The sequence below is a fragment of the Salminus brasiliensis genome, chromosome 1 (assembly GCF_030463535.1).
Source record: "Salminus brasiliensis chromosome 1, fSalBra1.hap2, whole genome shotgun sequence".
Taxonomy (NCBI): Eukaryota; Metazoa; Chordata; class Actinopteri; order Characiformes; family Bryconidae; genus Salminus; species Salminus brasiliensis.
Window position 1 is genome coordinate 18,475,355 of NC_132878.1, and position 26,745 is coordinate 18,502,099.

General features: G+C 39.6%; 1 protein-coding gene across 2 annotated transcripts; it reads left to right on the top strand.

The window, feature by feature from the left end:
- Positions 1-178: 178 nt before the first annotated feature.
- Positions 179-24,572, top strand: LOC140573844 (protein NLRC3-like). Of its 2 annotated transcripts, none has more exons than XM_072693436.1 (9): positions 179-398; positions 12,711-12,767; positions 13,867-14,192; positions 17,077-17,118; positions 17,899-19,690; positions 19,801-19,965; positions 20,329-20,502; positions 21,551-21,597; positions 22,803-24,572. In XM_072693436.1, exons 3-9 carry the CDS (start codon positions 13,925-13,927, stop codon positions 23,345-23,347), a joined length of 3,033 nt encoding a protein of 1,010 aa, XP_072549537.1. In that variant the 5' UTR covers positions 179-398; positions 12,711-12,767; positions 13,867-13,924; the 3' UTR covers positions 23,348-24,572. The 2 variants fall into 2 exon arrangements, with proteins under 2 accessions (XP_072549537.1, XP_072549545.1); XM_072693444.1 differs by having other exon boundaries at positions 13,894-14,192.
- Positions 24,573-26,745: the final 2,173 nt, after the last annotated feature.

Here is a 26,745-nt window from a genome sequence, read left to right on the forward strand (position 1 = left end):
TAGCTGACCATAATAAACTTATATGAATTTACCTGAATTAAAAAATTACCTGACTAAAAAAAAAAGACTCGACGTTTGAATCAGTGAATCATTGAAGTCGACGTTCGATTCAGTGAAACGCTGCGTTCGAAAGAATCGGCTCGGCACACTGAATCGAACTTCCCATCATTAGACGGCGCTGCCAGTCGGCGCTGCAGTTTCACATCCACAACACAGCACCCCTGAACACCGGCTGACTGAGAGAGAGAGAGAGAGATCACAGTGCTCGTGTTTGGGCTGCTTTCCTCCACGCTGTATGTGCAACCACACCCGCAGCACTCGCCTCGGTTACTGAATCTGGACTCTCCACGACAGCTGGTCACTCTACTGGTGCGGAGTTGAGAACTTTCCGGCTTCAGGTAAACACACTCCTGTTCACACTTCAGACGACCCGTGTTCAGGTGCTCTCTGTCCACGCACGGCAGACTAACGTGCGGACCCACAGCGTTTGGTCTAATCGACACAGTGTCGTCCTCCTAAACTGGAGGCTGGTGGTTAGCTGGTTTGTTTGTGTTGGGTTGTTGTAGGTAGGTAATGAAGCCACCTACTCACAGAGAGCTGAGAGCTGTTCAGTGGCTGACAAGTGGCAGCCATGGGAAGTGGGACTGGTGTTTTCTTCGTGCCTCTCTCTGTTACTGCCTTTCAGACACGTTCAGGGATTAATTCCAAATCAGCTGAGCCTTTATTCTGCCATTGTCACTTTCCGATAGACCGGTTTCCCCCTTTGTTTAGCTGAGGTGAACTGCAAACCTTCAGTAACGTTTGGACGATGTGAGGTAGGCTAACGTTACTATAACCCGTTAGTGTCCAGGTCTGAGTGTGATCCACCCGTATGGCTGAAGGTGAGAAGGTGCTCATATGAAGTCCAGTCTTTTGGTCACGTGGGACTGCTATTTTATTTATTTATTTTATAAATAATTTTATTTATTTATTTTATAAATCATTTTATTTATTTTATACATTTATTTATTTAAAAAAATGACAAGTTTCAAGTTTGTCATCTGCACAACATGTCAGGACATTTATGCATTGAAATGCTTGTGGTGAAGCTCAGGTTGATGCTCTACAGGAGGACAAAACTATATACATACTAAACATATTAAAAATAAAGTTATATTAAAAATTATGTTCAATAAATACAAAATACACAAAATAGAATATACAAAGACAATTTGTTGAGGGGAAAATTATATGAAGGTTAATTAAAATAGAAATGTAAAAAAAACAAACACAAAAAATGCTAATAAATATAGCTAGTCCAAAGTTTAAGCACTTTAATTTTTAGGCACAAATGAGTCGAGCAACCGTTTTATAGGGGGATGTTTCAAAATGCAGGATATCCCCTCGTCTTTTAAGCCAAATAGGAATGTCCCTCACTTATTTTTATTTTTATTTTTCCATTGGTCAGGCTTGACTTTGAGCTCAAAGGCCTATACCTATACCTTAAATCTTTTCTCCATATTTTGTTCCCTCGTGCCTTCAGTATGGTTTTATGTAGTAAAACCGTCTCAGTGAATTTTACAGGACCATGTCCAAGCTCTGTTTGTCTCTGTTTTGGAGACTGTGCCTTTAAGGTGAACCTATGCAAATATCTCTTTTCTGATTGGCTGCAATGCTGAAAGCCTGAGTATCCTCTCTCCATGACATTATTGATCTTTGTTAAAAACTACTGAGCTTTAAAATGAGTGTTTTTCAAGAGTAAGCTGTCACACCCAAACTACTCAAACACTGCAAGGAAGAAATGCACAGTTTACAACACAGTATTACACAGTTTCCCCTCCAGTATCTGATCCAGTCCTTTCTGGCCTGATACTGATGCCTGCTGATACCCTGTGATACTGATCAATGATTGTATCTAGTTGTATTGTAGACGTGTCCATGTTCATTCATAACCGTATGGGTGTTCATTCCTACGTTGCCAGCGCCTGACGATATCCTTTTGATGAGTTTAAGAGGATTTTCTCTGAAGCCCAGCACACTTGGGCTCCCTGTTTGTCTGGCAAATCTCACTTTGATGAGTGATATTAAGAAAAAGGATTATTTCACATGCCATCGATTGGAAAATTAGATCATACGCTGGTTCCTTCAGCTTTAAAAAGGCCACATATGACAAAGCTTACAGAGCCTTGTGGATCAAAGGGAGACATAGGGATGAGTAATATGGTCAAATTCAAATCCTGATACTTTAAGACAGGTTTACGATATTTAGCTTTTCATGGTTTGATAAGTTTAAACTGAGAAAAAGCTTGAGTGGTGATACCTTTACAGAAATACTTAGGATAGCCTTTGGGATTATCGGCTATTTACTAATAAAAAGGGCCAACACTTTTTAATGTACTGACAATGTCCACAATTATTAGGAGAACATTCTGCAACATTGTTTATCAGAGTGACGCTAAAATAGTTGTATTTCCCACCCATATGTAGATGGATACAAATGTATCTGCTGGCCATTCAAGCCTCTGAACCTCATTGAAATGTAAAATGCATTGTATTTGCAGTTCATAAGCATTCTTCAGAACCAAAGACATGTCCCTCATGGGTCCCCCATGTCCACTCCTCTTTTTCATTATAACAATAACACAAAAGAGTGTTTTGTGGTTGCTTAGTGCAGTTTGACTGATGCAGTTTGATAGGAAAGACTCCCATCAGATAATTAATTTATTAATTAATGTGTGGGTTATTTAATAAACTAAACATAAGTATAAAACTAATGAAGAAGTAGGGATCCATTTTGGTCACAGCCAGAGATTTGATGGAGTTAGTTTCCATTTTAAACCACTGACCAAACAAGGTCTTGTGTAGTAAGATAAAAATCTGAAAACCTGAAGGAAAATCTATTTTAATGTGACACTATATGTACACTATATTACTAACCAGACATAACTCGAAAGTAAAGGTGTAGCAGGAGTGTATTTACCTCCATGGATCTGGTAGCAAGGGCAAAAAAAGTATAAAGAAAAGGGCAAACCTGTGGGGAAAAAGCAGCTCAACGCAGTAAAGCACTAGAACCACAGACATTACGTTAAGTTTTCATTTTTCACTGTAAAATAGTTCCACGCTGCTGTGACCTGTGAGTAATCTTCATTCATAAAGCCTAGGGAATCCTGAGTGCGCCCTGCTAGAACACAGTTTTGGAGACTGTGCTTTGGAGACTTCATTGACTTCATTGCACAGCAGTAAAAACAAAGGATTGCAATTGAATCGGGCTTAAAATATCCCTTCTGCTAAACATGGTTGGATCTGCACTGATTCTGGTTTAATAGATTGGACACAGACAGCCCTAATCACATAGAGGAAAGTGACTAAGAATGAATTTGCATTTGAAACATGCTTAAGGTCAGTTTCTGTGCTGCAGGCTAACTGGAGCGTGCCATGCAAGTGAAGGAGACCAGGGCAAAACATAGGGCAGGGTGTCCTGATTATCAGGAGAGATTTTACTTCCTCCTTCCTTGTGGCAGTGTCTGTATCCCGTACGGATTGTGCGGCCTGAGTGAAGATCCATAGAAGGCATAGAAATGTTCTCCTTGTTTCTCTTATTTACTCTTCAGACCTGGTAAATAAATAGTGGGAAGTCGAGTATTATAGAAATTCTAGTGTTTTTTAATGGAATGTCTCTCCACTCACAGTATATCCTGAAACAGCACACACTCACGCTGTGTGAAGTCATGTAGTTAGCTGTCAACTGTTTAGGCATCCTCCCGTCTCTGTTCATATACCATATGGTTGTCTGAGTATTGAGATTTGAGTATTGAGATATGAGCCACAGGTTACAGTGATGGTTCTTGGTGCACTGCTGTCTTTTTACCGTTGTGGTATTTGTTACACATGACCTCAGTGACAGTCCCAAAAAAAAATGAACCTGTTGGTGAGGTCAGGCACATTATTGACAGATATGTTTGGAGGCTAAAATGGACAGAACATCTTCAAATCGTAGAAGTGGATTCTGATAAAAGACGTTGAATGGAAAAGGGTAAATAAAAATAAAGTTTAAACAATAACAGAATAGTAAATAAATCAAATTTTACAGCTTGAATACACAGTAAAGAGTGACAGTAAGAAAAAGGAAATGTAAAAATGTTGGATACCAGATATACAAGCTGTTCCTGAAGTTCCAATCAGTAAAGTGAAAACCATGCCAGTGGTCCTGATTTAAATGAGCAAGTGTGTTTCTGTGTTAAATAATGTCACAGTAAAGTGATTTCTCAAAATTAACTTTCATTTTTTCATTTTTTATTTACTTTATTTTTAGACAAAGCAAATAGTATTGTGGAGTAAGAAAGATACATTTAATTACATTTGCACGTTTAGTAAAAACCCTTTGTTTGTGAATTTGCCTCTGTGAATGACCTCTTATCTTATAATCTTGCTTGAAAGTAACTTGAACTTGAATTTAACAGCATAGATATTACTGATCATGATGAGGTACTTTATTAATGCATTCCTCATTTCCAGTAACAGAATGACTAACAGGAAAATGTTGGGTGTATAGCCTTCCTTGTTTGCACTGTAACACCAGTCATAAAATGTCTAGACTTTCTCCTCCTAAATAATCTGAGATAACATCCAGTCAGGAAAATCAGTGTGACTTCACTGAACATGCTTTGTTGTTGCAATGAGGAGGCAGTCCTGCTAGTGTCTGCTTGAATCTGCAACTAGTGAGGTTCACGGTGATATATAATCTCAAATTGCCTAAATCAGAATTCCTCAAATAAGTTTTCAAAACATTGCTATATTGTCATAAAGCAGTCTGCTTTGAAACCTTAATAGCGTGTACATGGTACATCAAATTATTTCATTGTGTGTGTGCTTGTCAGTGTGAAAAATGGTCAGCCTATGCCTTGTTAAATGCTTTCAGGTGTCCTTGACTTTTCAGGAGGTCAAATGTTTCTGTCTGTTTTTGCTTATGCTTTAGACCCGTGCGCTTCCGTGAAAAGTACATTCTGTTTTCATTCCAAGTCCGAATGTGTCTTGTTAATTAATCTCACTGTTACATTTGCATAATTTAATGCACTTCTGGCTGGGTTAAATTTGCATTCACTGGCAGCTTAACTCGTATCTGCTGCGGACTAATAAACCTGCATCCCCATTTGACCTCAATTTCGGCTGGACAGTATAAGCAAAGGTCTAATTTCTCTTTAAAATGACACTCTTCAAAATAAAAGTGTAAAGCGCGTCAATGTAAAGGTTGTTTTCCAATTTACAGGTACAGTTCACATGCACAGTTTCTTTGTAGCACCTTTACTCTTAACTGGGTATGCTAAAAGTATTGGCTTGCATGGAAAGTCCAATATACTGAGCTTTAAATTGAACTAATTTCACTTTCCACCTTGCCATACCCATGTTCCACAAGTAGGGAAGAACTTAAATTATTGCTTGGTCTGACCACAAATTGTGGTTTGGCTGGTTATTTTATGTTGTTTTTGGCCATGTAGCCTTTAGCATGCTAATAAGCTGACACAGTAATCAAGCTGTATCCATAGTCTTATTACAATAATTTGCAACCTATTGAGTTCTATGATCTTTTAATATTTCAGTGAAATTATAAAAGAGCTCGCTGAATTCCAGCGTTGTTCTGTAATAGGATGCTGGCTTTGCAACAAGTCAGTTCATGAAATGTTTTCCCTTTCATATATTCCATGATCAAATGTGAGTGGCATTTTTGAAAAATTGTAACATTTTGGAACCACCGCAACTCATACAAGTTACAGAGCAGGATTACACTTCATAACTTCATAACTCTCTGCTTACTTAATAACTGCAGAGTTCCAAGCCTTCTCTGGCATTAACATCGGCAAAAAAAAACTGGGTGCCGCAAGCAGGAGCTTCCACTGGAATTTGGAGCAGTGGAAACGTGTTCTGTGTAGTGATGAATCACTCTTCTCTATCTGGCAGTCTGATGGACGAGTCTGGGTTTGGTGAACGGTGGGACTATAAAGTTTGGTAGAGGAGGGATAATGCTGTAGGGGATGGTTTTTCAGGAACTGCTTAGACCCCTTAGTTTCAATGGAAGGAGTGCTTCAGCATACCAAGACATTTTGGACGATTGTATGTTTCTAACTCTCTTCCTGGTCTGTTCCAGCATGACTGTGCACAAAGCATGGTCAACAAAGCTGTGGTTGGGAGATTCTAGACAGAGGTTGTAATCAAACGTTTGATTTGGACTGTCCCCAGTCTCATCACAGTAAATGCATGCTCAAATACTAATTAATTTGCTTCAAAAATACATCCGAAACCTATGTAAAGATGTGTTTATAGAATAGTAAGTCATCTGTGGTTAACACATCTGTTTATCTGTATGTTCATTTGATATAAATATTTTTTGTATTCCTTTAAGATTTGCCATGCATAAAGGAGAAATAGCAACTGTGTATTTGTGTATTGTTCTTAGGTAAATGCTGATGTGTTAAACATTAGTCTTGATTAAGGCAAACAGAATTGCATGTAAGCATGCAGAGGTTTTAAGATAAGAATTCAAAAGCCCTGGTGCCTGTACGTGTTTCACAGGGCTGATAACCAGGCCTAATTTATTTGAACATCCATTCCTTGCCTGCTGCTAGAATACAAACTGATACAGTGCCTTTCCTTTTTTAAAAGATAAACCTCCATGGCAACAGTCCAGCATTATAGTAATCACTGTCGTAAGTCATATCACCTGGTAAAAGGTCTGTCATGAATGCAGTATGTATTGCTGAACAAAATGCAGTTGAAGCTCTGTGATAGGCTCTGTAATATACACTTAGAGCTCAAACCAGAGACTTCGTCCATCTCCATCCCCATAATAGATTAATTATACCATCTCAGCAGCGGTGAATTGTAACCATTGTAACCAGCTTAAGCCTTCAGTTCCGGTCACAAAAATGAACAAATAAATAAATTCAGTTTTGAAAATGCTTATTTCTGCTAGTGCTGTAATAAGAATTCATGTAATGTGTAGGGCTGTGCTAAGCTAATGCTGGTGCATCTTTGCCTTATAGATGAATGCATTCTGCCATTTGAGGCTGTATCCATTGCTGACACATATGTGCAAATGCAGGCACACAGCCTAAAGAAGTATTGTCCATAAAGACTCTCAGGAGCAGGCTTTTCTTGCGAAATCAGCCTCACCCACTGGAAACCAACACATGATTGGTGAATCCCCCTGTCACATTCTAATTACATTGCCTGTTAATCTGAGCATTAACAGAGAGCTTGCTTGACTGTCTCTGTTTATATAGGGGGAAAAAACATTTTTTTGTGCTCAGAAGTCATCAGACCTTCTCTAAAGGCTTGAAATGCCCTGAGGGTTCCCCCACTGGATTTCAGTCACTACCTCTCTTGGGTAGCTTTTGTTTTCAACACCTTTCTTTGGAAACTGTGACTCATTGCAGGGGCTTGCAAGCAATATCTGGAAAATTGTATGAAGGCCATCAGTCCAGGCGTTAAATCTGAAAACATTACATCCTTAATCCATAGTGAAAATGCCATCTACATGCATTCAACTATGTTAGGTTGCACCCATTATGCATGCACACTTAGCTTGTGTAGTCCGTGTAGAGATGTATTGCCAATAGAATAGGACCCTGCCTAATGCCAGGCATAGGCTAGAGGGGAATAAAGCAACCCTTAGCAGTTGAGCTGTGTTCTCTGGAACGATGGTGCCCCATCCAATACGTTTTGGATTAGTTGAGGTGGAGTAGTGATCATTTAACAGCCTGACCTCACTAATGCCCTTTCTGCTGTTTGCAATATCCTCTCAGAAATGCCCTAAAAGCCAGTAGAAAACCTTCCGTGGACAGTGGAGACAGTTACTCCAACAAAAGCAGGAAAAACCCCTTTTTCATTATCCTTGATTTCAGAAGGAACAATGAAGGAGCAGATGTCCCAATACTTTTGTCCATAGAATGTTACTTTTCCAACCTAAAAAGTTACTTTTCGAAGAATGTTGGTCTATTTTTTTTTTGTCTACAATAAAATCTAGGCATTACTAAGAAGATCAGATGCTGTCGCCACTGTAGCAGAGTAAAATACAATGTGAAGGAAACTGCAGAAATTGCAGTTCCGTAGAACTAAGAAGAAATAGTTGGAAAACGCATTCATCCTGATTGTACTTGATGTGATTAACTGAGTAAGTGTAACCAATTATTACCCACCTCTGAAAGAATAGAATTGAAAGCCAGCGTTGATGTGTGGATCATATTAATGCATTCATTTAAGATGTAAAGTGTAAGCTTTGGGTAAAAAGCCAATGAACAGTGGCATTGGCAAAACTGCTTGAGAAAATGTAACTCGTAGGCCTGAGGTTTAAATGTGCAAATGGCACGTTTAGAATGGAATGGAATCTAATCTGCTATCTGCTAATCTACTAAAATACTGCTTGTATCTTATAACAAATAAATAAATAAATAAATCATTTTGAACATTTAGTCAAAAAAGAATTACACTGAAGAATCACTATCAGAATTTGCCTTAATAAATCACCACCTCTTACAATTGCCAACTCTATGATCAAGTTAAAAAAAGTGTAGAAGAGAAATTTAAAGTTTGATCTTGATTATTCGTATCTGTTTATAGTCCAGCGGAGTCTTTAGAAGGTAGCCCCCAATAACCAATAAATGTTGCATAGTGGTGTAATGGGTTGATCAGGGACCCTGTTTACACCTGGTCGTTTCATGTTTCTCCAGTATCGGGTTTATATCAGGACAAGGCCGAACCACATAAAACTGCTAGTGTAAACACACCCGACACATTTCAAACAGATACAGTTGAAACCAGAAGTTTACATGCACTATATAATAAGACACATGCATTTTATCATGTCTGACATGAAATCAGAATAAACTTTTCCCATTTTAGATCAATTTTAGATCAGATTTGGTAATTTTAGATTACCAAAATTATTTCTATTCACTAAATGCCAGAATAAAGAGAGAGGGGAATTTTTAAGGCAAATTTTATTACTTTCTTCAAAGTCAAATGTTTAAATACATTAAGATTACTATGCCTTTAAACAATTTGGGACATCCCATATGATGAGGTCATGTCTTTTGGAAACTTCTGATGGGTTCTTTGTGTAACATCATGGGAAAGTCGAAAGAAATCAGAGAATTGTTGACTTACACAAGTCTGACTCATCCTTGGGTGCAGTTTCCAGATGCCTGAAGGTGCCTTGTTCATCTGTACAAACAATTATATGCAAGTAAGAACAAGATGGGAATGTCCAGCCAGTTCTGTGTCCCTGAGATTAACATGCTTTAGTCTGAAATGTGCCCAAATCAATCCAAGAACAAAAGCAAAAGACCTTGTGAAGATGATTGCTGAAGCTGGTAAGCTTCACCCTTTTACCTCCAAACGTAACGATGGTCATTATGGCCAAACAGTTCAATTTTAGTTTCGTCAGACCACAGGACATGTCTTCAGAAATTGAGATATTTGTCCCTGTGTGCATTTGCAAACATTAATCTGGCTATTTATGTTTCTTTTAGAGTAATGTCGATACAGTACAGATACAGTTCACTGTGGATAAAGCAAGCCTGAGAACACCATCTCAACTGTGAAACACGGGGGGGGCAGCATCATGTTGTGGGGTTGTTTTGCTGCAGGAGGGACTGGTGCACTTGACAAAATAGATGGCATCATGAGGAAAGAACATTATGTGGAAATACTGAAGCAACATCTCAAGACATCATCCAGGAAGTTAAAGCTTGGGCGCAAATGGGTCTTCCAAATGACAATGACCCAAAGCATACTGCCAGACTGGTTACAAAGTGGCTTAAGGAGAACAAAGTCAATGTTCTGGAGGAGCCATCACAAAGCCCTGATCTCAATCCTATAGAAAATTTGGGCAAAGCTGAAAAGCTGTGTGCGAGCAAGGCGGCCTACAAACATGGTTCAGTTGCAGCAGTTCTGTCAGAAGGAATGGGCCAGAATTCCTGCCAAATATTGTGAGAAGCTTGTGGAAGGATATCCAAAGCGTTTGACCCAAGTCATACAGTTTAAGGGCAATAGTATTTGACTATGAGGAAAGTAATAAAAATTGCCTTAAATTCTCTCATTATTCTGCCATTTAGCAAATAGAAATCATTTTGGTAATCCTAATTGACCTAAAACGGGAAAGGTTTATTCCGATGTCATGTCAGACAGTGAGGGAATAAATGCATCTGTGTCTTTTTATATAGTGTATGTAAACTTCTGGTTTCAACTGTATAAATCCAATCACTCAAACCACTTCACACGTTTGAGCCACGTGTTGCTTTGTATTGCAAACACATTAGTCTCTCCGAGACACATTTGACAACCAAAACCATTCCCATTACAAACGAAACACCAGTAACTGCCAAAAAGCTCTGGATGCCTTGACTCTCATGACTCTCATTTTGAGGCAGATAAACAAACAGTAAAGTCTGCCCTATCTATGCAGGCTAACCATGCTTTTTCAGCAGTAGCATTAGTCTGCTAGCCAATGAGGAGTAAGGAGGTCGAGGTCAAGCAGGTGAGGGCAGCAACGCCACTACCCTAGACTCTGTACTGTTCCTTGGACAGTTTTCACTTCACAAGCCTGCATGCACTGCACATATCAAGCAGGGGACGCAAATCAGGTAGCAACTCCCCCACCATACTTAATGATTTTTATACAAGAAGGTACAATCTGATCTCAGAGTCCTGTTAAAGTAGATCCAGATACCATCCAGATACAAACCACATGTTTAATGCCAGGTGTAAACAGGCCCAGAGACAAAGCAGTTGTGTGACACATGTGGAGCATGTGGACAAATCTTGTATTGTATGTAAACAATGTGCCTTAAACAAACCATGTGACTAGGGATGAAAGTATCTGCTATGACTGATAGACCTTGACTGATAGTTCTCTAACTTAGAGAGATGATCAGTGATGTTAAAAGTATGATTTTTGTGTTTTGCTAGTAAAGGATTACAGCAAGCTAGATTGAAATCAAGACCTTGCACATCTCTGCAGAAACCTGTGTTGACCTTAGACATTGTCAAGGTCTTCCCATCTGCTGTTCTAAGTTAGCAGTAAAGTAGTGTGGTTTTGAATGAATCTGTAGTATGTAGTATTTGATTTCAGACCAATGTCTCCATGTCCGATTGCTATTTGGAAAGCTTGCCAGTAGAGTGTGGAGTTTGCTTCATGCCATTAGACTTTTAATCAGAACTGGGTTCTGTGGCCAAAACCGAGCCTTTTGGCACCAGTGAGGGGGTGTACTTGATTTAAAAGAGGTATGGAGGAAATATTGTGGTGGAAATGTAATGCAAGGCTGTTCTGAATCAAGAACTCAAGAAACTTGTGATGGCATGTACATGACATTGTAGCCTCTGTCCAGTTCCCAGACATTTTTCATTGAGGAATGTCTGCCAGGATGCTAAATCTGAGCCATCATTACATCTTCTAGCGGGAGAGTGATTCAACGCATTCACCCAGACCCAGATCTTACTTGTTAGAAAGTAGTCTGTCTGTCTATCTGTCTGTCTAATGTTTGCGAATCATTGTCAAAATTCACAACCTAATTGCAGGTCAAATATATGCAGAAATACAGAAAATTGTAAATGTTATTTCTGTATATTTTAAATGTAGATCTACTCCCAATGTCTACATTTACATGATCTATGATATGATTATTTGATCATTTTAATTATTTGCTTTCTACAGATGTGTACAATACATTGGAAAATCAGCCCACAATTTCAATATTGGAACATCCTAAGTGCTTTGAGTAGGGTTGCAAAGGGGTGGACAGTTTCAGATAAATTTCCGGTAAATTATCAGTGTCTTTCCATGGAAAATTTAGCTCGAGAACTTTTTCCAAAAATATTACTATTCCAAAATGTTTTCCATGAAGGTTTCGGAAATTGTGGGTATTTCTTGGAATTAATAGAAAACATTGAATGATTTAAAGGAACTATATCCTACACTATCATCAGTGGCCTTTTTTTTTTTTTTTGGTCAACAGCAGACTTGAAGGCATAACAGTGCATAGTGCAATACGTTTACCATGGGAATTAATGGGTAATTATGGAAATTAACTGGAATTAATGGTTTCTAAAAATCATCAGGATATATGCTGTACATGTGATGGAGGAATGAACAGTGAATGTAGGGGGTGTGGTCTCAATAGCCCTTAAGTGTGTAATGTGCCATGTGCCTAGGACTGAGGAGCAGGAACTGTTTTGGCATCATATCTAATTATTTTAGCCAACATTATGCTTCGGTATATTTTTTTCTGCAAAAGCCAGAGACCATTCTTTGTTTATTTCAGGTCCAGTTGAATCATCCATTAAAATACCCTCATTTGAAAAATGTCAGGCAATATTTCTAGGAAGATTTCTTAGAGGGAACTCCTAACAACCGTGCAAGGCCCGGTGGACCACAAAAACTGTCCCATCAGATAAACAACGCTTAAACAGGAGAAATCAAGCTGTAATAAATAAAGGTGGAGTTACTTAACTCTAAACACAAAATGCATGTGCACATTTCACATGGTTCATCTGCTAGTGTCTGGAATGTACTTTGATTGGTTTTTATCTTTCTGGCTTAGTGCCAGTCAGAAAATGAAAGTGTCAGTACTACCAGACTCCACAGGTGAGGCAGAGTGTGTGTGTGTGTGTGTGTAATGTAATAGAAATGGTGTTCTCTGAGCTGTTTTTCTTTTTCTTCTGTTGCACTGGACATCTAGATGAAAACGGACCTGGATTTTTCTATCTGAAGATTTATAGAGCAAACCCAGATCAAGGTAAATTCTCCTCCTAAACCTCAGGCTTTTAATGAGTTTTACTATAGCATCTCATTAACCTACATCAGATTAATGTACTGGACTTTTAAAGCCATAAGCCTGGTTTACTCTCTTAAATTATGCTTTCTTTGGAGATAAGTTACCATTTTGCGTTGCTGAGTGTGACTATATGCTGGCTAAGGAGTAAGGAAGTGGTCACCCTTGCATTACCACAGGATTATACTGTTAGTTTTTTGGCAGTTAATGTTCAGTCAATTGAGGAATAAAAGAATACGTTTTTCTTTTTTGTTGCCAGTTGAGATTTTTAGTGAAGTTAATGAGTTATTCAACTTATTTGAGTTGTTCTAACATAAAATGTTTGTACCTTAATTACATTCCTATTTAAACATTCCGTTTTAGGACAGTGTAGCTTAGTAGTTTCGTTTTGCGTCAGTTTTAAAATAAGAATTATTTCCTATAAAACATTCAAAAAAAATAGTTAATCCAGAAAACTGGGGCAATAGTTCACTTCTTTGCATTTGATTACTGCAGAGTGTTCAATTCCATCCAATCAGATTTAGAATATGCTACTCAAACTAAATTCTAACCTTTCTACCTCATACAATGCTCAAACTGGTCAATATATACTTACCTGGTCATAAATAATAGGTCTTTGATACTGTTCAGAGAATATGTCCGTGCCCACAAATACATTACAAGTGCTTTAAATGTCCATCATATTATAATACTGAAGCTGAGCTTCATTTGCCTTTCACACAAACCAAATGTGCCTCATCAGAGATTTGCATGCCAACAGATGGGCTACTGTAAGTAACTTGACACTAGCAGGGTCACAAGTCAGCAATGGCAAGATCACCAATGTTTCTAATAGCCAAAGAGCATTTTATTATTACTGTTATTATGTACTGTTATTATTTAGATGGGCCTTTTTTAAATTACATAGCTAGTGCAAGGCTTGCTAATGTAACTTTTAAAGAAACGTTAATATTTCAGTGACAACTGTCTAGAAATACAGACTGACATTTTAAAAGGAATGATTCCTCTAAAAGTAAATGGTCTTGTATTTGTGGGTTGTTGCCCTGTTGTGTTTACTTTTCAGAACCCACCATTAAACTTTGTTCTGCAGTTCCTCAGCTCTTCAGTACCAGTAATGCAAAATGGTTAAGATAAAGGAAATCTTACTGAAGACTCTTGAAAGCTTAGGGATGGAAGATATGAAAAAATTCCAGTGGTATCTAAGAGATGGCATCAAAGGTTACGCCCCTATTCCATGGGCTCACCTGGAGAATGCAGAGAGACATACGACGGTGGATAAGATGGTGGAGATGTTTGGCCACAATAAAGCTGTGGAAGTCACACTGGATGTCCTGAAGAAGTTACACCAGAACCAACTAGCTAAGGAATTGGAGACTAACTACGAAGAGTGTAATGCAGCTGACGCCATACTTACTCTTTAAACTCATAGAAAAATAGGACACCACATGAAAACCTTTTTTTTAACACATTCAGCATCTAGACTTTTGATATTCATTTGAACAATATTGAGATATGGAGGTACTATAATTAAGCAAATACTAAAGAACATTTGTGAGGTGTAATAAATAGAAATGCAGTTTGTTTTGGAGGGAAAAGTTAGGACACTCCCACAATTATTACTAAGGTAAAGGTGCACGTATCTGTCACTGTACAGCGAAATGTGTCCTCCGCATTTAACCCAATCGAACCCACAACCCTGTTATCGATAGCCCGGCGCTCTAACCGCTGAGCCACCACTTTTAGAGCCACTTTTAGAGCCACCACAATTTTAGACATTTTACTACTTAAAATGTCTAAAATTAGAATACCTCAGACATTTCGTTTGGTTTGCTTATGGTTGTTGTAGTGAGTGGTACCACTATGGCAAGATCCAAAGAGCTCTCTGAGGCCATCAGAATTAAGGTTTTAGATGGATATGAGTCTGGGAAAGGATTTAAAAAGATCTCAGAACTCTTAGAAATCATCCATCCCACTGTCCAGAAAATAATTTACAAGTGAAACATTTGCCAACATGTCCAGATCAGGCTGTTCTAGTAAGTTCAGCCATAAGTCTTCAACAATCCTAAAATGTCATCACAGGGTCTACAGGTAGCCATCTAGTGGTGGTAGTGACATCTGATGTCAAAGTACAGCATCTACCATCAGTAAGAGACTTTCATGGGAGGTGTGAAAGATGTAAACTATCAAAAAACATCAGGGCAAGACTTGCCAGAAAAGACCTAGACCAAAACCAGGACTTCTAGAACAATATGCGTTGGATAGGAGTCTAGGAGTCTTGCCCTGATTTTTGGCTTGACAGCACACCTCCCGACTATGGCAGTCTCTTTGATGGCCATGCTGGTAGTTGGCACTTCTAAATTATTTTCTGGATAGTGGAATGGCTGTTTTTGTGCTAAGATCTTTTTAAATTCCTTACCAGACTCCTCTGCATCTACATGGCTCCTCCAATATCCTCTCCAACAATGTTCTAATCATCTGCAGCTTATGTGCTGCACCCGATTCTGATTGTAGACATTTCAATTGTGGGAGTGTCCAACATTTTTTCTTCACAGGAGAATTACATCTGTTTAAAAGATATTTCTTCAGTTTTATGTGTTTAGTTATATTACCTCCATCTCTCAGTATTGTCAAAATGACCATAGGGTTAAATAAGTAAAAAAAAAAAGATAAATGTATTTATTGGGGGTCCAAGTTTTTTTCCGCATACCTGTATTTAATTAAAGAGGTCACACATACTTATATAACAGCAGCTTATATAACAGTGTAAATTTATTCTTCCCTCAAAATAACGCAATATACAGCCATTAATGTCTAAACCACTGGCAACAAAAATGAGTACACCCCTTCGTGAAAGTTCCTGAAGTGTCAATATTTTGTGTGGCCACCATTATTTTCCAGAACAGCCTTAACTCTCCTGGGCATGGAGTTTACCAGAGCTTCACAGGTTGCCACTGGAATGCTTTTCCACTCCTCCATGACGACATCACGGAGCTGGCGGATATTCAAGACTCCTCCACCTTCCACTTGAGGATGCCCCAACAATGTTCTATTGAATTTAGGTCTTAAGACATGCTTGGCCAGTCCATCACCTTTACCCTCAGCCTCTTCAATAAAGCAGTGGTCGTCTTAGAGGTGTGTTTGGGGTCATTTTAATGCTGGAACACTGCCCTGCGACCCAGTTTCTGGAGGGAGAAAATCATGCTCTGCTTCAGTATTTCACAGTACATAGTAGAGTTCATGTGTCCCTCAATGAAATGTAACTCCCCAACACCTGCTGCACTCATGCAGCCCCAGACCACGGCATTCCCACCACCATGCTTGACACCATGCTTGGTTCCAGTAATCCATGTCCTTTGTTGACATGTCTTCAGCAAACTGTTTGCGGGCTTTCTTGTGGACATACTTTAGAAGAGGCTTCCTTCTTGGGTGACAGCCATGCAGACCAATTTGATGTAGTGTGTGGCGTATGGTCTGAGCACTGACCAGCTGACCCCCCACCTCTTCAATGTTTGCAGCAATGCTGACAGGACTTCTGCACCCATCTTTGAAAGGCAGCATTTTGATGTGACGCTGAGCATGTGTACTTAGCTTCCAACACAAGGTCTGTTCTAAATGGACCCTGCTCTTTTAAAACGCTGAATGATCTTGGCGACTGTGCTGCAGCTCAGTTTCAGGGTGTTGGCAATCTTCTTGTAGCCTTGACCATTTTTATGTAGCGCAACAATTCGTCTTTTAAGATCCTTAGAGAGTTCTTTGCCATTAGGTGCTATGTTGGAACTTTCAGTGACCAGTATGGGAGAGTGTGAGAGCTGTACTACAAAATTGAACACACCTGTTGCCTATGCACACCTGAGACCTAGTAACACGAACATCGTCACATGACATTTTGGAGGGAAAATGACCAACAGTGCTCAATTTGGACATTTAGGGGTGTAGTCTCTTAGGGGTGTACTCACTTTTGTTGCCGGTGGTTTAGAAATTAATGGCTGTATATTGAGTTATTTTGAGGGAAGAATAAATGTACACTGTTATATAAGCTGCACACAAACTACTTCTTATTGTGTCAATGTGTCATTTTTTTAGTGTTGTCCCATGAAAAGATGTACTTAAATATCTGCAGAAATGTGATGGGTGTACTCACTTTTGTGATACGCTGCATTCTAAGAATAAATAATTATTGTATTTATATTATTAAAAAGCTTGTAAGTCAGCTGATGAAGGGATTTATATAATAATGGAAGCAGATATAAATTTCTACTGTCCACTCTTTTAGGCAAATGTGATGAGGTAACTCCAACGCTGACCAGTACTCTAGGTAAACACATCACGTCTCATCTTTACTAATGCTTTGCAATAAATGCCAAAACAGTTTCAGCTTAAAATATTCATGTTTTTGCTTTTACTAATAAGCTTAAACAGCGTTCCATTTTATTATTGGGCAACTGAAAGAATATCTGAAAGTATATATGTTTGTGTGTTATGCTACCTGTTTGCAGACAACAGGTGAGTTGAAAATCACTGATTATCTTCAGTGGCATCTGTCAAGGGGTGGATATATTAGGGAGCCAGTCGTCAGTCAGTTTTTGTAGGTGATGTGTTAAAGGCAGGAACAATCACAGAACATCAGGCAGGTCTTGTAGGGTGTTCCAGGTTTGCAGTGCTTAGTACCTACCAAAATGCGTCAAAATCAGCGAGAGGCTTATGGGATCTGCTGCTGTCTTGGTGCCAGATACCACAGGATACCTTCAGAGGTCTTGTGTTATCCATGCATCGAATGTTCTGATCTATTGTGGCAGCACATAAGGGACATTTACATTTATGGCATTTAGCTGACACTCTTATCCAGGGTTAGTTATATTACAGAGGTGGGGCAGTAGTGTAAGGAGTCTTGCCCAAGGACTCTTATTGGTGTAGCGTAGCAGTCACCCAGACTTGGAATTGAACCCCAGTCTCCCACATGGTGTGGTAGCTCACTGGCAGGCAGTGGGGTTATCTGTTGCGCCACACCAACCAAAAAAGAAAAAAACTTTCTTAACTTTCACTCAAAGTCAATGTAAAAAATGTTTAAGATTTATTTTTCCTGTTTTACCAACAGATCCTAACAAAAGGAGCAATCTCAAGGCAAAAGAGAAAAGATACTTTATCCACAAATTTGCAAAGCGACCTGACAAGACTTCACTGGAAGAAGATGCTTTGTCTTTACAAGACGTCTACACTGAACTCTACGTGACTGAAAGCTGCACAGGAGGAGTGAACACTGAGCATGAAATCAAACAGATAGAGGCCTTTTATCCCAAATTAAAAGATTCCCCAGTCAAACTCAGTGACGTGTTCCAAGTGCAGTCTGGTCAAAATGTCCCTGGTACAAAAGTACTGACACTAGGAATAGCTGGAGTAGGAAAAACAGCCTCTGTGCAGAAGTTTATTCTGGACTGGGCTGGAGACAAATCCAACCAGGATATAGATTTCATTCTCTACCTCCCTTTTCGCGACCTGAACGTGATCAAAGATAACAAGTACAACCTTTTGAGTCTTGTGAAGTACCTCCATCGTGATTTTAATGATGAAGACGTAAAAGAGATGTTAAGAGAAAATGTCAGGATGATTTTTATATTCGATGGCTTGGACGAAAGCCAAATTCACCTTGAGTTTAATCAGGAGAAAGTCTCAGAGGTAACCGAGGAGAACACTCTCGATAAGCTGATAATAAACCTCATCAAAGGAGAGCTGCTTCCCTCAGCTCTCGTCTGGATAACCTCCCGACCGGCCGCAGCTGATAAGATCCCACATAAGTACATTGATCAGGTTACCGAAATACGTGGATTCAATGACTCGCAGAAGCAGGAGTACTTCAAGAAGAGGCTCAGAGATCCAGAGAAAGCCCACAAAGTCATTACATATATTAGGTCAGTGAGAAGTCTGCACATTCTGTGTCACATCCCCATCTTCTGTAAAATCTCAGCTAAAGTGCTCCTGAAAATGTTGGACGACACAGATATGGAAAATGCTCCCACAACTCTGACGGAAATGTACACGCGATTCTTGGTGTTTCAGACAAAGCAAAAGAGTGAGAAATACAGTACCATATCCAGAAAGGACAGTACTGTACAACTGGTTGATAGAGACACCTTAAGAGAGTCGGATATCCTGAAGCTTGGAAAGTTAGCCTTTCTTCAGTTACAAAGGGAGCAAGTCATATTCTACAAGAACGACCTGGAAGAATGTGACATTGACGTTGATGGAGCTTTAGTGCAGTCTGGAGTTTGTACTCAAATCTTTGAAATGGATGAGACACACTTCAGCTTTGTGCATTTAAGCTTCCAGGAGTTTCTTGCAGCCGTCTTTGTGTTCTTCACATTTGTAAATGGTGCACAGAGCCCATATCTTCAAACCCTGAAGAAAATGCAATGGAAAATTAAACACAAACTGGTTGATAATCTCAAAACAGCAGTGAAAAAAGCCATGGAGAGCGAAAATGGACACCTGGACCTTTTTCTCCGCTTCCTTATAGGCCTCTCGCTGCAGTCCAATCAGAGACTCCTCAAGAGTTTACTGCCAGAACTGACAATCAAAGAAGAGAGTTTGGAGGACACTATAAAATACATCCAAAGTAAGATCAAGGAGACCACATCATCTGAAAAGGTCATCAATCTCTTCCACTGCCTGAGTGAACTGAAAGACACTTCCCTGACAAGTGACATCCAGAAGTACTTGATATCTGATGAAATCACCACTCAGAAACTCTCCTCTACACAGTGGTCAGCTTTGGCGTTTGTGTTGCGGATGTCGGAAGAAACTCAGGAGAAGTTTGAACTGAAGAAATACAGACCGTCGAATGAAGCACTGAGGAGACTACTGCCAGTGGTGAAAACCACACAAAGAGCACTGCAAGTATCATTTTCCTTCATCATTTATTTCATTAATTTTTTTAAACTTTCATAAACAGGCTGTTTCTGCTTTTAAAGCTTAGATATTAAGTATAATATTTGTTGTCAAGGTTGGATAATAGTAATCTCAATGAGAACAGCTGTAAAGCACTGGCGACAGTTTTCAGTTCAATGATAAAAGAGCTGGATCTGAGCAACAACGACCTGCAGGATTCAGGAGTGAAGCAGCTCTGTGTGGGACTGAAGAGTTCACACTGCAAACTGGAGATACTTAGGTCAGTATATCTGAATATGTAGTGTCTGCATATGTAACATGGAATAACTTTCCCTTTCCTCTTTGTTTTCTTCAATTTTGCAAAATCAGATTTATTTTGATTTTTCATTTTAATTTAGCCGAAAAATCAGGACAGCAAATAAGAAAGGAAAAGTCCTTCAGCTGTTCAGATGCAGTCATTATCTCTACAGTTTTGACACAGTAGTACTGGACTGTACTTACCTATGACATGCTCTAGTGTTGTTGTGCTTGAATGAATGAATGAATGGTCTCGATCCTGTCTCTGTCTCAACCTTATGTTCAGTGGGCCTTGTCTCTGTGCACTTCATAATAACCGTGATCTGAATACCTTCCTTCTCCACAGATTGTCTGGCTGTATGATTACAGAAGAAGGCTGTTCTTCTCTTGATTCAGCTCTGAGTTCAAACCCCTCACACCTCAAAGAACTGGATCTGACCTACAACCACCCAGGAGACTCAGGAGTGAAGCTGCTCACAGCCAAGCTGAAAGATACACAATATAGACTGGAAACACTCAGGTAAGTAGAGCTCTGTCTGAGTTTCTGTATTGATACCTTGTATTTTTAATTTTGAATAATTATTAAAATATAATTTAATAGTGAGGTGCACAGTATGGTAACAATATATCACAGTAAAAAACATTGAATTATATATATATTTAGCAACACATACCAAATGCATTAGTAACGGCAGATTCTTGAAAACTGCTATTCAGATATTTAAATAAGATAAGATAAGATAATCCTTTATTAGTCCCACAGTGGGGAAAATCTCAGTGCCACAGCAGAAAGGGATAGCAAGACACTCAGATGCAAAAACGTAGATAAATAAATTACACTATATACACAATATAAATAATAGAAGTAAAAAAGCAATGACAATATTATTTACAGATTATTTACAGATAATTGCAAATTGACTCTTAATTGCACAATGGGGGGCACATTGTATTTTTACATTGAGGAATCTCTATTCCATGAACATGTGTGTGTAGTTTAAGTGTGTGTATGTGGTCCGCTGGGAGCAGTGCTGGTTGTGCAGTCTGCCGGCAGCAGGACAGAACGACCTACGATACCGCTCCTTCACACACTTGGGGTGAAGCAGCCGGTCACTAAAAGAGCTGCCCAGTGCTGGATGATTATTCCATACTGAGTCCAGTGTTCAAAATCTGCTGCACTTCATCCAATTAAATAGGAATAATTGCAATGCATTTTAAATGAAACATGCAATTGCTCAGTGTTCCTTAACCATGATATGATAGAATATTGTGAGATTGCCCACCCCATCATAATTTATTATAAACATTTTTAGTTCAAATTTTAAAAGTTTTTTTAAATTAGCTTCAGAAGGCTCTGCAAGTTGATTGCCCTTCTGTAAGAGTTGACTGAGGGGTGGAGAGTATTTTAAATGGATACTAGAACATACTTTGCATGTTGGTCAATTTAAATGCACTGGAATAATGAATCCATAAATTATGTCATGATATGAAATGATTATTAATTATTAATTAAGTGCTTCAATAATTTAACTTGATGTCTGTGTGTGCATGATTGTCTTTGTCTTTAGGATGGAGTTTGCAGGAGAGAACAGAATTAAACCAGGCCTAAGAAAATGTAAGTTAACTGGATTTAGTGTAATATTCACATTAGCAGGTGGGCAGAAAGTGGTGGGGCAACTGACTGACTTCAACTGACTTTCAGCGCTACACACAGCTTCTGCTATAGAGGCCACTTTTGTGAAGCCTGTGACACCAAGCCCACTGTTAGACACTGTATGCCATCAGGCTGTTGGTGAGCATCGGTGGCTGATTGTTGCCTGTAGTCTGTGTGATTTGTTCCACACCACTGTGCCCCCACTAGTCAGTCTTTGTCAGTGCTGTTTTGGCCTATTAAACATGGTAAATCAGCATTGGCATCTGTCTGTGAGAGAGCTGTACGTCAGCACCCAATAAGAGAATCTACTGTGTGGTACTCTCACACAAAGGGAACAGCTTCTGACATTTGGGACTACTTTTCTACTTGAATGTCCAATTTTTAAACAAATATATTTAAATTTCTCAAACATATCTAAAGAAAAAATTATATTATTTAATATACCAAATAAAGCATGGGGTACTTGAGGCTTTTGTCACATAATTAACCAGTGAAATATGCAGTTTCTGTTGGTAATGTTGATATATAGTGTTGAAATAATGGTAATGTATCAAAATTCACCTCTTCCCGCAGCTAGTGCCAAGCTTTTTATTTTTACAATGAAATAATGGTACAGGTCACGTCGCAGTTTTACAATCATACAATCATCTCAATGGTGAATAATTGTCTGGTGAACAATATGATAAAAATAATATATCATGATACTTAAAGACATACTGAAAGACATATGTGCTGCCGAGTACTGTAACTACTGTAACTACTAACAATGTCCAGCATAGGCTCAGAAAAGCATATTGCTTATCACAAAAACATACTGTATTTTGTCATATTGTCATATAGCCCACCCATAGAACTTCCTACAGAGCGTCGTGTTCCTGACATGGAGGTACATTGAGTATGTCCATACAGGCTACAGCTGTAGTCTTTGAGGAGTATTTCATTTCAAAATCTCACAGCCTAAGGCGAGCAGAATGCAGGTGATCATCAACTGGCTGATTTCATCCGCATCGGTTTGGTGTGTCTTGACCTATGGGCCCTCTCCATATGACATTGGTCCAAGCTAGGCCACCACAGGGAAAACAGAGTAAAATAACTACACTAGGGTGATCACAGGTTCACACACACACTCTTTAATTGTGTTCTCTGATTTTTCTTCTTGCCTGCAGATGCCTGTGAGATCAGACTGGACCCAAACACTGCGCACAGACAGCTCTCTCTGTCTGAGGGGAACAGAAAGGTGGTGTACACAGGAGAGGAGCAGCCGTATCCCAATCGTCCAGAAAGATTTGACGACTGTGAGCAGGTGCTGAGTACAGAGGCCCTGAGTGGACGCTGCTACTGGGAGGCCGAGTGGAGTGATGAAGCTGAAATTGCAGTGACGTATAAAGGAATTGTCAGGCAGGGAGATGCCGCTGAGTCTCAGTTCGGGTGGAATGAAAAGTCCTGGAGTCTGATCTTCTGTAATGACGAGTACTCTGTCCTGCACAACAAGGAGAAAATCATCTTAACTGGCCCCCCCTTCCGCTCCAACAGAGCAGGAGTGTATCTGGACTGGCCGGCCAGCACTCTTTCCTTCTACAGTGTCTCTTCTGGCGCACGGCATGCAACCTCCTTTCATCTATTACATACTTACCATGAGACATTTACAGAGCCCCTCTATGCAGGCTTTAGGGTTAATAATGACTGTTCACTGCACTTGTGTAAGATATGAGATATAAGAAGCTGTTTGCTAGCTAGAAGGATCTTCAAGAGTCTTCAGGGAAAGACGCAGGCTTTTCTGAATACCCAATACACAGACTACTCTACTGTAGGCCAAGAAAATCTGGGGAGGAGGAAAAACCAAACAATTGGGGGAAAAAAGATAACAATATAAAATAATGACATAATGGTCTGACATGCAATCGGCTATGTGGTTTATGCAGTTAATATGCACTGGTTGTTGTTTACAAGCACTCTGTAATTGGTCTAAATCTTGGATGTCCGGAACACATAGGAGTGCAATTAGCAAAACTGGCCACAAAGGGGCAGCACAGACTTTAAACTCAAGGAGAAAATTAAGGGACATGGGATCAGGAATTCCAGTGACAGGATTTTGAAATTGTGTCATTTACATGATTACATAATTCATGCCGCTGTTTGCCTCTGGAATCATAGTGATGATGATGATGATGATGATGATTTCCCTTGTGTTTGGGGACCCAGAGACCCTGATACTGTATCAAAGGCCTTATCCCTGCCTTTTGCAAAGTGTACAATTGCATTAAGCTACACAATGAAAGCTGTTAATGAAAGAATTGTATGTTACATGGGCTGTGCATGAACATGTATGTAAGTACGGTCTTATCAAGAACAAAAAATAATTAAAGTTACTGATGTGTATGTTAAAAGAACACAGTTAGAAGGACACAGTTAGAAGGACACAGGTTTAGTTGCTGACCACTCTGTACGTCGGCCAATTTATGGATCAGTTCCACAGACATACAATATCTGAAAAATAACAAGTAAAAAATAACACATCTGCACATCTGCACATAACACTGGTGAACACCAGATTCCTGGTTTCCATCTTGCAGTAGAGATGATGTAGTGCTGAACACAGTGGGCACCAAGTTGGGTAGTAGAAAGTAAACAAAAGTCAATATCAGCTGCTTGTTTTACGCTATCCATTGTAATTGTATTTTTTTCAGTATCCAATGGCCATAATGAACCCATGATAGCATGTTCAGTGTTCATTCATATGCCTCCTGCCGCCCAGCGGCTAGTTATAGTATAAGAACATGGAGAGAGTGAACATCATTACTCTGTGTCATTTTGTTTGGAATCTGCTGAATCTGCAACCGAGAATCAATTTGTTGTAATTATGATCAGTCAGAACATGCCCAGAGCAGCCTGTCTTTCCCAGAGTAGCCTCTAGATGGTGCTCTGTCATTCTTTATCATGCCCTTTCCCCACTAGTTGGGTTTCCAGTAGATTTCAGCTTGAGATCTAAACTCTTTGGAAATGGCCCAGGCCTCTCAGGAACAGACAGGAAGGGTGGGCAGTCTGATTGCCTTCCCTACAGTTTCCTGTTCGTTTCTCCATGGGGCCCTTTCAACAACCTGACCTTGGGTGACTTTGAGTGACACGCTTGTACCTGAACTGATTTGTGCTGATTTAATTAGTGAAGTGCTAGTGAGGAAAACCAAAGCCATTCATCACATTAAATTACTCCTGCTGTTGCCTGCAGCAGACGTAGTGTTCACATATCAGCAGCCATAATTCGAGCTATCTGTATAAACGACTGGAATCAGATTGTGACTGTGAAGTCTGAACAGCTCAGATAGGATTCCAAACCCTCTTCTTTCTCACTTTGTTACTTTTCTAAACCTATTTGACAGCATCATAGCATCTTTTTCTCACCACTTGGAACTGTGTCGCACCTATGCTGCACAAGTGACATGTGCAAAACATGGTGAACAAAGCCTCTGCATGTTTGCTTGTTAGGCCAGTTGAACATTGCTTTTGCAAGAACAATACCAAGGCCTTGAAGCTCAGTTTGAACCTAGCATATCAAATGTTATAATTGATATAATTTAATCTTTAATTTCTTTTTTATAAATGAAATGATGTCAGATTACGACCATTTTTGTTGCCGAGGTTTCGCTTCAAAACATTTTTACATGCTGGCTAATTAGACTCACTAATGTCTTAACTCTATTACCCTATGGTAATCCAACTAAATAATTCTTGACCAGCATAGTGTATGTTACATTTGCTTCTGGTCATGCTTGTTCATGCTGGTCGGCCAGGTCATGGTCTCGCTGGTCATGCTAGTCAACAAGCTTGGTCTTTCTGGTCATGCTGGTCCACCAGCATTGTCAAGCTTCGTCATACTGCTTGTCTAGCTTGGTTAGGTTGATCATGCTTGTAAACCAGTTAAACCCCCAAACTCAAAACATACCCTATGCTGGTCAAGAGCTAAGCTGGTCCAGCTTAACCTGCTTGAGCTATACATACTAAAATGGACATTTGGAAGTCCTGCAACTAGTTTGATGCTGTTCTGTGTTGTAAAAGCAGGTGCGGTTGTCTGTAAAAACTGTATGAAGCTTTTACAAATGCTTACAATTTTGCATAGAAGCACCTTATAGATTCATTAATTTGGGATTTGCTTGGGAGATATTATCAAGTGGTACCTCTACTCATTATTTGCCTCGGCTATGTTAGCCTCAGAGTGCTAATCAGCTGGACATGCAAACATTGCAATTTTTTTTTGGTTTTGTTAGATGTCTAGTCTTTAGCTTGCAAACTAGCAAGGTAGCTGAGGAAAATGTCAGTAATTTATTATGTATAAATGTATTTTTAAAAATTTATTTATTTATATAAGCCCTAGAATGGAAAACTGTATTTTCCTTGGCATAGTTGATTAATGAGAGTTTGATACATGGCAGTGATATACCATGAACCTCAAACCCGAAGAAACCACAGCCAGCCTGCCTCAACGACTACTGCCCAGTCGCCCTCACATCAGTCGTGATGAAGTGCTTCGAGAAGCTGGTGAGAGACTTCATCACATCCACGCTGCCCGACACCCTGGACCCGTTTCAGTTTGCATACCGTCCAAACCGTTCCACAGATGATGCCATCGCTCACCTTCTCCACACATCGATGACACATCTGGATGCTGGGAGGGGTAATTATGTTAAAATGCTGTTTGTGGACTACAGTTCAGCATTTAACACTATTATTCCCTCAAGACTCACCACAAAGCTGGAAGATCTAGGTCTCCACCCATCCATCTGTGACTGGATCTCCAACTTCCTGACTAACAGACCACAAGCTGTTCGGGTAGGCAAGCATGTCTCACCCACCCTCACCCTCAGTACCGGAGCCCCTCAGGGCTGTGTCCTTAGCCCTCTGCTGTACTCGCTGTACACCTCAGACTGCAAAGCCACTTCCAGCTCCACCAACATCATTAAGTTTGCTGACGACACAGTTGTGGTGGGCCTGATCTCAGGAAATAACGAGAAGGCCTACCTGGAAGAGATTAGAACCCTGGAGAACTGGTGCCAGGATAATAATCTCCAGCTAAATGCCAGCAAAACGAAGGAGCTGATTGTGGACTTTAGCAGG

Bases quoted from the DNA above. Each gene is read 5' to 3' on its own strand.
- LOC140573844 (XM_072693436.1), top strand. From the start codon at position 13,925: ATGGTTAAGATAAAGGAAATCTTACTGAAGACTCTTGAAAGCTTAGGG. The intron at 14,193-17,076 runs GTAATGCAGCTG...CCACTCTTTTAG, and splicing joins GGAGACTAACTACGAAGAGT to GCAAATGTGATGAGGTAACT. The intron at 19,691-19,800 runs GCAAGTATCATT...TTTGTTGTCAAG, and splicing joins AAAACCACACAAAGAGCACT to GTTGGATAATAGTAATCTCA.